This window comes from Crocodylus siamensis, chromosome 1 (genome assembly GCF_052110815.1).
Source record: "Crocodylus siamensis isolate JL-2025a chromosome 1, ASM5211081v1, whole genome shotgun sequence".
NCBI lineage: Eukaryota > Metazoa > Chordata > Crocodylia > Crocodylidae > Crocodylus > Crocodylus siamensis.
Genome location: NC_143395.1, coordinates 20,374,269 through 20,387,891, shown reverse-complemented (window position 1 = coordinate 20,387,891; position 13,623 = coordinate 20,374,269). Strand labels below are relative to the sequence as shown.

At 40.9% G+C, this 13,623-nt stretch overlaps 1 protein-coding gene across 5 annotated transcripts in view; it reads right to left on the bottom strand.

Annotated features, from left to right (window-relative positions):
• Positions 1-13,623, bottom strand: part of NBAS (NBAS subunit of NRZ tethering complex) — a 378,957-nt gene that overhangs the window by 305,978 nt on the left and 59,356 nt on the right. For all 5 annotated transcript variants that reach the window (XM_090031852.1, XM_090031878.1, XM_090031881.1 and 2 more), the window contains exons 13-16: positions 9,912-9,975; positions 7,499-7,692; positions 5,250-5,507; positions 3,034-3,159 (exon numbers count right to left, since the gene is read on the bottom strand). In XM_090031852.1, coding sequence (XP_089887978.1) covers positions 3,034-3,159; positions 5,250-5,507; positions 7,499-7,692; positions 9,912-9,975 — 642 coding nt within the window. The remainder of the gene's footprint in view (positions 1-3,033; positions 3,160-5,249; positions 5,508-7,498; positions 7,693-9,911; positions 9,976-13,623) is intronic.

Here is a 13,623-nt window from a genome sequence, read left to right as displayed (position 1 = left end):
ACCTTCCTCACTCTGTCTGCACGTATTTCCTTTTTTATTTTTTAAACCATTTAATGTCTCACAGTCAGAGCTGGAGGCAGTGCTCACTGCATCACCAGCCAGCAGAGGAAGAACATCTCCCTGTTGAGCTCCCATGTCAGAACAAACCTGGAGGTATGAGCTAGGGCTATGAGGAAGGAAGAGGCATCAGGTCCTGGACATGACCTAAAACTGCACTCTACCAGGGTTGGGAGCCCTGGTGGAACTGCCAGTGATGCGGCAGCCTCCAAGAAATGCCAGGATCGAGGACCTCCCTGATGAAAGGTGGGTAGGAGGTGCCTTATAACCTCCAGTCACCACACACATGCAGAGTCCTGGCTAGAGAAAGTCCAGACCTGTAAGATCTTTGAAAGGCCTGAGGCTTACTGCTTGCAGTGGAGTTGAGGGTGAGAACAGGGGCTACCACCCCTGCAATTTTCATCCCGCTGCACCTTAACACATACTTGTGTCACAAGTTTTCCTTTCAGCAGCTTGAGGTGCAGTTTCCCAGAAGCCCCTGCACCCATCTCCTTGAAACTTGACAGGCTTCATGGCCTCAAAATGGCTATCATCCCTACACGTTTCATCCAAATCAGGCAAGAAATGACAAAGTTATAGGCAGTTTTGTGATTCCCCATTATAGCCTATGGCCGAAACACCAAGACAGCACTGAAATTCCAAAAAAGAAACAGTTTAGGCCAAAACAAAACGGGATGGCACTCCAAAACACTGCCCTCCAAAATGCCAAATCCAAACCAAAACAAAACACAGCCATTTCACACAGCCCTTAGACACACACACACACTCATATATACTAGCCTATTGCCCATCAAGAATAAACAGAGGTAGTTGGCGATGGAATGCTGCCACCCACCACCCCGTGCTGCCATCCCCGTCCATCCCTGCTGCTGCCCATCGTGACACAGCCACCCAACGCCTCATGGTGTCGTCAATCTGCCTCTGGCCCCAAGTCCCCCTGCCCGCATCCAGCCCCATGCGCCGGGGGGGGGGGGGGGTGGGCGGGCGCCAGTGCTGTACCACCAGCAACAATCGCTACCGTCATGACACGGATGGAGCCCATGTCCAGCCCCATTCCCCCCAGATCCCCCCTCATGCTGCATCGGGGCTGGGCCCACTCCCCATTTCAGATCAGGCACTGTTTCTCCCCCACCATGCTTGGGCTGCCTACCTCCCCTCCTCATGAATGACAGGGGGGTGGGCAGGGATCGAGCACTGCCACTCACTACCCTGCACTGCCGCTATGTCCCTGGGGGGAGCCGAGCTTGCCCTGCCACCCCCTCCAAGGAGCAGGGCAGGGCAGGAAGCCAATGCCAGCCACTGCCTCAGGCCAGGGGGAGGGGACGACGCCAACACCACTGGCCTCACCCCCCCCAGCTCTGTCTGCTCTATTGCCATCATCATGGCTACCACCACTGCCTCATGTCCCGAACACGCTTGGAGCACTCTGATTGGTTGTTTCAGACAACCAATCATAGTGTAAATAAAGCACTACAGACAGACAGACAAACAGACTAAGGCTCACACACACATGCTTGCACATGCGTATGTAGTCATGTTTCATTTTAATCACAGGAAAAAATAGATTTGGGGGGTTTAATCAGAGAATTTAGGAGTTTTAAACAGAGAAAACCAGGGTCCCTCTTGATGATCAGGAACCAGCTAACACTTGTTGTGGAATGGGGTAGACATATTTACCAACTGAACTGCTTCAAAGTGTCACTGGTTTGGAACTGGTCCATAAATGCATGAAGAACTATGGCTTTGACTCCAATGGATGGGAGTGAATACTCAGCCCAGTATGCTTCAAAGTAGACAAGTGCGGGGAGGGGAAGTGCTTGCACCCATGCTTTGGGGATCCCAGGCAGCAGGTGACCTGTAGCTGGGGGTACTTTTACTTTTCCGATTCCCCTTCTCTCCTAAACATGAGTTAAATAAACTTCAGTAACCTGCAACATGCTTGCCTGACTTGGACGGAAGGGGAGGGTGGAAAGCATATGTTTGTATCCCATGGGGTTAGGGGGAGGGACAGGGTACATAATGGATGGCTGCGGTCAAGTAGAGAGAGAAGATACAGCTGGTTGTTAAAAAACTCCAGAAAACAGTTTTTATTGAACTAGCAGTGCAAGGTTGCTCATTGTAAAATGTACTCACAAAAGGAGGAAAAGGGGAACAGTAGAGCTCTGGCTGCAAACCAAAGCAACCAGCTACAGCAGTGGAGGAGGAGGGGGTTGTTGAGGAACTGAACTGGGTCAAAATAGTGCTCGATTATACAAGTACACTTTTGAACTATTCCAGCTGGCTTAATATATCTATCTATCTCACTATCAGGTTTAAACCACATTTAAACCAATCAAAGTATTATGCGCACCCACAAAGTACTGTTTCATAATATGTAGATGAGATACTATATTATGAAGTATTTTGGTACGAAATCTGTGATTAAATTAAACCGTTCAGATGAGAAGAGTTACCAGTACAGTTTTATTTTGCAGTTGCCATTAAAACTATTCCACCACCAGCACTCAAATCTTCAAAAGATCTAAGGTTCATATGTGAATGATCCCATGCTATGGTCATTTTTTTCTACTAAGTGCACAAGAAAACATAAAAGCATTTTCTTTTTCCAGAACCAGGAAACATACTGAATAGTATTGTGATGCTATAGCTGTGTGAGACTAAATCCAAGGTTTTTTAAAACTTTCCATTTCCTACATGGATTACAGAGAGGGGGGAAAGGGCAATATTTCCTAAGAGCTATCATTAACTGTATTTGCTTTCTTAGCTTGTTAAAATCTAATTGCTGAAATATTGATAACAAAGAACTAAAAACTATTTTTATGTGAACTTACACTGACAACCAACGGAAAGATTTTCATCTACTTGGAAGCTTCAGATCAAGCCCTTAGTTAATTTACAAGTTCAGTCCCTTACATATCATGTGAAATATATCCTGAGAGACAAGATAAAATAATACTTTTCAATTTTAAAACATACCAGGTAGTCTTGAATAGAAGCAATATTTACAGTTGATTTTCTCCACTGTCTTTGATATACAAGATCAGAATCAAGGCCATATGCTTGAGCCAAAGATAAAGCTTCTCCATATTCTTCATTATCAATCTAAATCAAAGGACATGGAAATAAGCATGAGTGATGGGTGCAGATATGTTTAGTTATTCATTTTCTATGTTGACTCAGTTATCCAGGAGTTTACATATATGAAGAAGTTACTATATTTTCTCACGCACAACCCACCAAATAAAACATACACCTTGTTCTTGGAAGACAGAATATGAAGGGAAAAAGGTGTTTCTTTTTCCAAAATTTACCTAGAAACACCTGAACAGACATTTGAATGCAGAACCACCAAAGAGCAGGAACCTGGCAAGGCTGATGCTGTGCAGCCAGAGGGCCCCTATACATACATCTCAGCTTGCTCTGCAGGTTCCCAAGTCTGCCTGGTAACAAATGTTAGCAGTGCATAGGGCAGCCCTCACTGGCTGTCCCGCAATGATCAGAGTCTCCTGGAAGCACAATGTGAGATTGCAAAGTGAGTATGTTTTGCTCTGGAGCAGCACTGTCCAGTGAGCAATACACTGGCTCACTGGGGGATAGGGAGGAAGAGGGGTCAAGGTACCCTGGGAAGCTGGAAGATTATGCTGTGACTTCTCTCAGAAGACAACAGGTAAAGAAACTCCCAGGAGAGTGATTTAACCCTGGTTGTTCCCAAGTTATTTTCCTCCTGTAGCAACCATTTCTACTCTGGGAGAAAAATCCTGAACATTTGTACACTTGTGGTTTATGCTGGAAAAGCAGCAACTCTCCCAGAAGAAACTGAACACGTGTATGTAGCCTATCGCTATGAGAGGGTTAACACAGGACTCTTCCATCTTGAGAGCCATTTTGGCAGCTGCATGACATGCACCATGTCTTCAGGTGTGCTTCTTTCCTAGCAAAAGAAAGGACTTGCCTGCTTAAAGCATAGACCCAGCTTGTGGGGGGTCTTATTTTGGGGGAAAAACAGTGCATGTGAGAAAATACAGTACTTTAGCAGAAAGACAGGACAATTAAATATGAAAGAGAAAGCATAACTAAAAAAGCTAGTTTTCCACAGACACTTGCAGTAGGACAGGAAGAGTTCCATGTACCTCAAATATCAAATACACTGTGGCTCATTAAAGGACGAACACACTTGCAAGAGTAAGGCTCAGTTGAACCAATATGACAGACACCAATTAGGGTGTAAAAAACAGGCTTGCCCAAGTTACCATTAGGTAAGACAGACATGCGTGTGGATGGTTTTAAAGCCTTTTCTCCCCACCTTCAAATGCTTTGTTCCTACTGTTAAACAACAATGTACCATTTGCTTTAAGACGGCAGCAATACTGCCACTGTATTCGAAAGGTCACAAACTCCAAAAAAAACCAAAAAAGATACTTGAATTCAGTTAGCTCCACCAGGTAAGGACAGTGGATACAGAGGGTATTATAGCACGGGTCCTAATGAAGAGCTGTACAATATGTTCTTCCTGCCAGCAAACCTGAATATGCACACACTCAAAGCCATTCTCCAGTGGCAGAACCCTCAAATCTTCCAGGGCTGAGTTATTCCTCCAATGTCACAAGCAGAATAAGACTTCTGCCACCACACAACAGCTGTGCCTTCAGCCAGCTCCTGTGATCTATTCCAGTGAGCGTGTTCCTAACATTTACTTTGCACTTGAAAGGTCCAGCTGCTGTAGCAGAGCCTCATGGAATCACCAACAATGCACAGGTGTGCATGCACTCGGGCAGCTTAGCAGTACCTGCTATGGTTTATCACCAAAAGTACGTTAGTGAAGACATAGCCAAAGTGAGAATACGGGGTGGTTTCATTTACATATCTGTAAAGGTTCTCTCAACTTTTAAGCATCTCAGGTGATGGCACTTACTACCAATCACTGGTCTCATGAAGGCCAAATATTTTCTTCTCAATGATCTTTAAGCAACTTCACATTTAAAATACAGTAATTCAGATTCTGTTTTCAGTTTTAAAAATGAGCCATAAGGCCATAAAGACACCACAGTCTATTACAAATAGAAACACACAACTAGATTCTTCTAGGAATAGAGGAAAAGAGTTAACAGAAAGATGAAAGACGGTCTTTCAAACCAAAGGAAAATATACTTCATGAATGTTACTCTTTGGCTTTACCTTTTCCACGTGCTCACCTTTCTCTGATAGAGCTCCTCTGGAGTTGTAGATCTCAAACTTACAAGACGGTAATTCTTTGTAATAGTTCGTGGACGTTTCCGCGGAGGAGCGAAACGTTCCATTTCTGTCACAAAGTACAGGCCTTGTTTCAGGTAACCAAAGTACCTGGCCTTCGCAGAAATTCCATCGTCTCGGTCAGAGTCATCTTCACCCTCATCTTCATCCCCAGGCCTGCTTTCCAAACGTAACCTCTTTGAAACCAGTTTTATCTCACACTATTTAAAAACAAAGAATAAGCAGGGCAATATACAGCTGCTACTTTGCTCTGAAATTGTGTGAAAAATGCTATTTCTCTTCTGTGGACACACATACCTTTAACACCTTAGTTTTGTACCTGTGTTACATAGTTCTGGAAGCATGGTTAGATCACCAGGTCTCATTGACAAAACAGATGGATGGGAAGATCTCCATGAATCTCAAGGGACCATCAATGAAACCCATTGTATCCTAACCATTCAGTACTTGATAGAACTATGCAGCAATCACAACCGTTTTAAATACAGAAAAATTAGGGTGGAAAAGACTAAGTTAAGTAGTATGCAAACTTCAAAGCTAAATTTATTTTTGGAATGTCTATTAGCATACGAAGGTTCTCTCAAATCAAATTAATGGAATACCCCAAAGATAAAAATTTCCACAGAAATATGATTTCATAGACATACAAGCATTTTTTGTTTATAACATGATCACATTGTTCTGAGCCAAGCATTAGCAATAAATTTGATAAAAATTAAAAGCATAATAATGTAGTCTAAAAACCTACTTCAAGATATACTACAGCAGTTTTGCAGGCAAAGCAAAGAAACAAAATGAGCAGAACAATTCTGGGGCACAGGCTTTTCTGCCATAATTTAAAATCACTGGGGTGGAGGGGGGGGAAACCTTTAAGAGAACATTTTGTGCAGCTGGCTTGTAGCTTCTTTTCTTTAAAGAGAAAGGACAATTTTATTCTTTACTTCAAAACTTCTCCCTTATATAACAGACTGCTAGATAAATTAGAGTTTCATTTCAGAAAAAGGAGAGAATTTTGCAGCATTTTTCACATAATATTTAATACGTTCAGTCATTAGCTGCACTCGGCCTACAGTACAACTCAAAAACTTTCTTGTTACTGAACATATCACAGATCCAAAAAGATTATAGAGATTAGATTTTTCTTGCTTTAAATTACAATAATTTGAGAAGTTGTTACTTTAAAAGTAGCACAAAATTAAAGTATCTAGACAATTCCTCAGTAGAGCCGAGACTTACGAAACATACTTCCGACCAGAAAATCTGCTACAAATTAAGGTACGAACTGTATCAATCAATTATGGTAAAATTAATATCAAATTATATTCATATATGTTTTTATGATAGAATCATTATATGGGCAAGCTTTTGTAGCACTACAACTATAGAAAACTATTGCAAATTTAAACCTGTTTCAGTAAGTGTTAGAGGCTCCTGGAACACATTAAAGTTATGGCATGAGACACATTCTTTGAATGAATGGAGCCATAAAAAGGCAAACCAGCCACGAAAATATTCCACAAAAATACGCAGAACCTGTTTTTGACTGGTTTTTATGACACCATAAGTTGAACAAGTGGCATCCCCCAACATCGCAATGCTAACAATCAGCTGATTTTCAGAATTAGGATCTGGGCAGTGCCTGGTCTAGAACCTACCCGGGGGCTGCCCCAATGCTGACAATTGCTGATTGCTGGCACTGAGGCACAAGTTTGCTGCCTTTGCACTGCGGTCCTGACAAGACTTCAGGGCAAGGTTCTTTAAGATGCTGAGTCCCAGCAAGTTTCCAAGGAACCCCAATGTCAGGCTCGGGGTGTCCCAGACCTTTGAAAAAGCAGGTGTGCAGCTGAATACCCCCTGATTTTTTTAAAGTTCCCTGGGTCTTTCTGAATATTGACAAATCAAGGAAGCATGCAATCCAAGCTGGATATAGAGCCATTTTGATCATTTGAAAAATGGTTATCTTTCACTATTTAGGATAGACAGACCTTCAAAATCCATGCTGAATAATTCTTTACTCTTTGTAAAAGCAGTGAAATTGTAATATAGGATTCCCTTATAGAATTTGCTGTTGGGGTGGGAAAGATTATCTTTGGCTAGAGCTTTGGGTCATGCACAGAAAGAAAACAAAAATGTGGAAGGATTTATTTTACTCCAATAAATATACTGAAAATACCGAAGAGTATTTTATTACCTCCAAGCTTAGAAATCCTCCATCATGAGTAGAAGTGACCTGTGGAGAACTCTCAAACCATTCACATGATTTCCCCAATAGGTTTTTTAATGTTTTCACAGATGACACTGTCAAAGCACCAGAGCAACGAGCCAGTATCACAGCATTTTCTGCCCACCAGCTTACATCTATCAGTGGATAATAGGATTCTTTATCTAAAAGGAAGAGGCGGCAAATAAATAAATAAACAAAACCCAATTTTAAAAGCAAAATGAAGGCTGAATGGACTTCAATTATTTAAGAGATTTCATTTGATGATCCAACTTAATGAACATACCTCATCAGTCTCACATACAACTTCGCCTCACTAAGTTTCTATTTTATAGCAATGATATTTTAATTAAAGTCACCTCTATATTATTTAAAAAGAAGCTGAATAATTACAGCTATTGATGCAACTCCATTACTTTTTAAATATTGCCTGAAAAAAAAAAAGTCTACAGCAAACCAATTTACTTGCACAGAGCATGACCGGGTTTAAACATTTAATAAAGTTTGGTTCAGTGTTCCTCAGGCTAGATTTGAGAAAATCTCTTTGGCAAATGCATAGAGACTATTGATTGGATCCAGAAGTTGCATCAAACTGGAGGGTAGGTCACAACTGAAAATAGAGCATCTAGAGGACCACCCTTCACCCCAGGCAAAAGTAGTTACAAAGAAGGAACTTAGAAGCCATTTGTAAGTGTAATTCCATTTTGTCAGAAACTATCTGCGTCTGCAGTCAGATGCCAGCTGCAAGGGTATAAAGTCAGTCATCACATGTCATCAAAACTATGAGTATACACGTGTTGACTCAATTCTTCCTGAAAACATGGACATTCCAGGAAAAAAGATCTTCCCAGAGTCAACATGGAAGACCTCCCTTATTCACCTGCGAATGAGCAAATTAACCCTTGTACAACCCCCTACCCAGTCCACAACAGGAGTAAAGTAATAGGGCAATGGTCCCTGAGCTTCCCCAAATAAGGCATCGCCCAGCTTGGGGAATGGTCATTGCCCTGCTGTTCTCCTTCCCCCCAGGCTGATCCAAAAGGGGAAGGATGCAGCTACCACTGCTTCCTCCCTCTTCCACAAGGCAGGCACAGGCAGTACCCAGGTTAGGGGCTTTGCCTTGCTGATCTCTTGCCTCCTGGAGGCCATGAGTGGAGCAGAAATGCCCCATACTGCTCCCAGGCCTCAGTCTGGGGAAGGCACAGGCAGGCTTTCCCCTGCCACTCCATGCGCCCCAGGGACTGGTAGGAGCTGAGCAGCTACTGCTGCCAATGCCTTCCTCAGACCAGGTTAACCTGGTCTGGGGAAGGGGTAAACAGCGAGAGCGCAGGAGCAGCTATAGGATGAACACCTCAAATGCTCCTTCTCTCAAAGATCACTACTGGTGGAATGTCTCAAAAAGGAGAAAAGAACACCTATTCATGGCCTAAGCGTATTTAGAAAACTTTCACAGGGAAAAAAAAAATTATTACACTGAAATAAACCCTGCCGGATGCAGGCTGCAGCAAGGGGAAAATAAACAGCATATCTGAAAGAGCTTTCCAACTGTGAGGGTAATTCAGCACTGCAGTAGATTACCAGGAGAGGTTATGCAATCTCCATCACTAGAGGTTTTTTAATGCAGATGGGGACACATTTGTCTGGAATGGTTCAACCTGTCGAGTGAGGGGGTGCAATTAGGTGACCTCCTGAAGTCTCTTCTAGTCCTATTTTTAAATGGCCCTATGATGCACAAAATTTAAGTCTTCATGGATTCATACAGCGCACAAATTTGTGTAAGTTAGGTAATTAAGAATGTGTTTTAGACGGAAGTTCATTAACTAACATTATCAACTAAAGAGACACTCCAGACACACAAGAGGACCTATTTATCCAAGACTCTGACCTCTTTAGTGGTTTAAGTTATTTCTAGCTTTTAAAATTTACCATGGTAGAATGGTAGAAAAATGAAGGGTAGAAAAATGCAGTTAGCATTCTAAACTTCAATAAGCCTTCAAGTAAGATCTGCAAATTTCTGGCACTCGCTTTTTTTATTGCTTAACACCTTCAAGATAGGCTGGCTTTTTTACTAAATGTTCAGTCTTCTATAGAGCCAACTATAGATCTACTACCTTATGATCAGTAATGAATGAATAAGCCCTTTATGAACCGTGACCATAAGTAAAAGAATATTTCAGCTGCAAAGTATTCTTAATAGAGAATTTTAAGACTCTTACATTGTGACTTTCATTAGTGGGGATGAACTATAAATTCAAGGGAGACAAAGGATTGGCAACTACCCTAAATAAGATTTTAATTAAGCTCTTTTACATTCTGTAAGTGGCTGGCATAATTTTTGAAACTAGACCAACATTTAAAATAATAGTTTGACTAAACCACCAACCTTTAATTTTTTTCCTTTTCTCAACAGAGAGACTCCATGCAGGGTTGATCTCATCATATCCTGGCTAAAATAATGTGAAGATTGTTATATTAAATATATTTGTAAGCCATAATCCACACACACACACACACACACACACACACACACACACACTTCCCCTTTTTTTTTTTTTTTTTTGATATTTAGGCCTTTAATAGAGAATAATATATTCAGTTTTCCCATTCCCAAATTAGTCCATTAGTACTGAGACCACATTCAGATAAATCCAAATCTTCCCTGGTATTAAAATTAAAACCTCCTTCACTAGATCAGATGTACAAACTGGACACTTGACTGAAAACACTATGCTTAAGATAGGAATTGTCATACTAGATCAGACCACTGGTTCACCCGGTCCAGTATCCTGCCTTTGATACCTGAGAATTGGAAATGAGAATGCACCTGCAGAAAACCCAATGACTCGCTAATATGGGCAGCATGTAAGGGAAATCAACCCTAAATAATTTCTTAGATCCAGAAATTCCTAATGTCACTAATCTCAGTTCTCCCAAAGTACAGATATCTAAGTTGTTTATTTCACCTTTGGTCTAAAAATGTGCAACTATTTGTTATAGACTTAAAATGCAGGTCTCCCTCATGTGAGTAAATATGTTCAGCATTGCTGAATATTAGGTGAACACAGGATCATGTTACAGTCAGGTTACCTTTATAAAGGTAAAGGGAATACCAAAAAAAAAAAAATCAACAATATTTAATGACCTCTGTACCCATTACTCCTTCCCTTAGGCATTACAATAGATTCTTTGTCCTCATCTTGGAAAGAACATACCGTAAGTGTGCCACTAAATCACTCTGTATGCAGTATCACAAGTCACCTGACACATGAAAGAAATACAGCCTTTATTTACAGAATAGTATGACTGTACATAACTGTGCTGATACAGAAGACATCAGTCCTAGCCCCAAGGAATTTGCAGTCCAAAGAAAGAACAGTATGTAGCTTTAACACCTGAAAAAACAGACTGTGCCCAGTTTTATTACAGTGGAAAGGTTTTCTCCTCCTCTCTTTCTCTCCTCTCTCACTAACAACAAGAAGCATAAAAGCATATCAATTTTTTTAGCTCTACCATATAAAACCAAAAGAGCTCTATGTAAAATAGGTGGCAGTCATATGTATTACTAAAATGTGTCCTACAAATATGCGTAAGCATTGAATTCCAAATGATACACACTAAAAATGTGGTTTTAAAACATGCATTGCACTACTCAAGTTGGGTGCTTCTGTGTACTATAGTCATCATCTACTGGGCAATACAGAAAACAGCTACAAAAGGAAATGTTTCCACTGGCTTTAGAAGTGAGAAACTTGCAGTAAAAATCCTTAGGCAAAACCTCTATTTCTCATGTAGCTCTTATGTGCAAGGACTACAAGCATATTCTCTCTTAAAAATGTGAACATATTTGTTAAAGAGCTGGTCTTCTGTGACTTAAAACTACCTCTCTCAACCAGTATGTCCTAACTAGATAAGACTTCTTAAAAACTGTCAGCAACAAAAATAAGAGATGGGCTCTGGTCACTGCAGTCATAAATATACATCTGCTAGTCAAGAACCATGGTATGTCAGTGAGAACACAATGGCAGGCCTGAAAATTTTGATTCACACTGACACCATGATAAGCCTGGAATATAGCATCATATTTTGAATGTTTTATGAACCTCTAACCCCTTCTCATACTTAGAAACATTGTAATGACAAAGCCAAATAAGCTTTCTTGCATAGATGACTAAGTTTTTAGAGGCCTGACTGGAACTAACTTTCATAATGCCCACCTATAGATAGACAATGAGGAAAACACTGAGGGGTTAATAAAAATGAAAGTCTGCATTTACATATCATACGATCTAAAATATAGCTCTGCATTACACTGTGATGCCTGCTGTGCAACTCATGGATCGTAACAGAGGTCAACAGATTCGGAGAACAGTTGGATGCATTTCACTTAAATACCTCCGCTTTTTTGTATCTGTCATCTCACAAAAGAAAAGATTAAAGGAAGAAATAATTTTAATTTTGGAATTCCTAATGACCGGGCAGTAGGTTGGGAGGAAAGAGTTTAAGTAACAGAAAATGGTGCTGGACAAAATGTCATGGAATAGGAATTCATGCATTAATACCCAACCTAAACTTTGAAGACTAAAAAAACAGTGGCAGTTATGAATAAAATAACCTTATAATGAGCTAATGAGAAAAACACACCTATTCCCAAAATATTAATGAAAATGTGCAGCTACACATTTAGATTTAGGCAGGGAACATGAACACTGAGTCTTCCTATTTGTGTGCCATCAAGCACCCTGTTTGACTTGTTACAAAGCATGCCCTCAATCCCACATCATGGTTTCATGAGAGCAAGACACTGTTAAAAAACTAAATAATCCAGTCAATTTGCCAAAATGCCCCATAAAATGGATGTACAGTATGCAATCATTTCAATTTATGAACTACATGTACTAAGCAAAAGGACAACACCACTGCCAAGGATGGCGTCAGAAAAAAAGGTTGAGTCAAACATATTTCAATGGGAATTCAAGTTTCAAAAGCTAGGTGAACAGGGTGCACTGTGTTTGGTGAAGAGTAGGACAGAGTACACACAAACTACACACAATGCTTGGTAAGAAAGGGAAAACGTTTCAACCTTAATTTTCAAGGGTTTTCCGAAAAAACAAAATTGAGAACTTGGAGAGGCATGTTCATGGTTCTGTATCTGCCCCTTTTAAAATGGCAAGCAAATAGCTTTACATCATTAATGAACCCTGTACTACCTGAATAAAATAGAAAAGGGTTTAGTCAGCATTTTCAGGAAGAAACCCAGTCGTCCAGAGACTAGAACTACTGCACAGACTCAAAAGTAACATGCTACAAATCTGAGAGACTTTAATGCACCAAATTTCATCTTTATGCAACTCAGGAAGATAGCACAGAAAAACACATGGCTTGCTGATAATTAAGCAGGGATAAAAGGTTAATGCATTAATTCACTTCATCACCAGGGGGCCACAAACTCAAAAAGCTCTGCCTTGGCCTGGTCTGTATTTTGAACCAAGGTTTCACAGAAAACGAAGCAGGAAGGGACCTTCAGGTGATCTGGCCCACCCCTTGCCCTAAAAGTCTCAAATACACCTCAACAATTTCTGACAGATTTTTGACAGTTTGCAATTTTCCTGCATTTGTGTGCTTACTCATTTCCCATCTACAGCTTCATAAACTTGCATATTATTAACACTTCCACCTGGTTCTTATGCTGCACCATGTTCTTCAACTTGAAGACTTTTACTTAAGGGATGACAAAAAAGTGGTGCAACAGCAATAGAGGGTACCCTTGTAAATAAGAAGAGGAAGCAAGAAAAAAAATATCAGGACCTAAGACATCATAGAATCATAGAAGTAGGGTCGGAAGGGACCTTGTAGATCTTCAAGATCAACCCCCCGCCTGGGTGGGAGAAAAGACTGGACTCAAATGAGTCCAGCCAGGTAGGCATCAAGCCTCTTCTTAAAAGATCCCCAGGGTAGGAGCCAGCACCACTTCCCTAGGAAGCTGGTTCCAGCTCCTAGCCGCCCTAACTGTGAAGCAGTTCTTGCGGATGTCTAATCTAAACCTACTCTCCAATAATTTGTGTCCATTGTTCCTTGTCATGCCAGGGGGTGTTAGG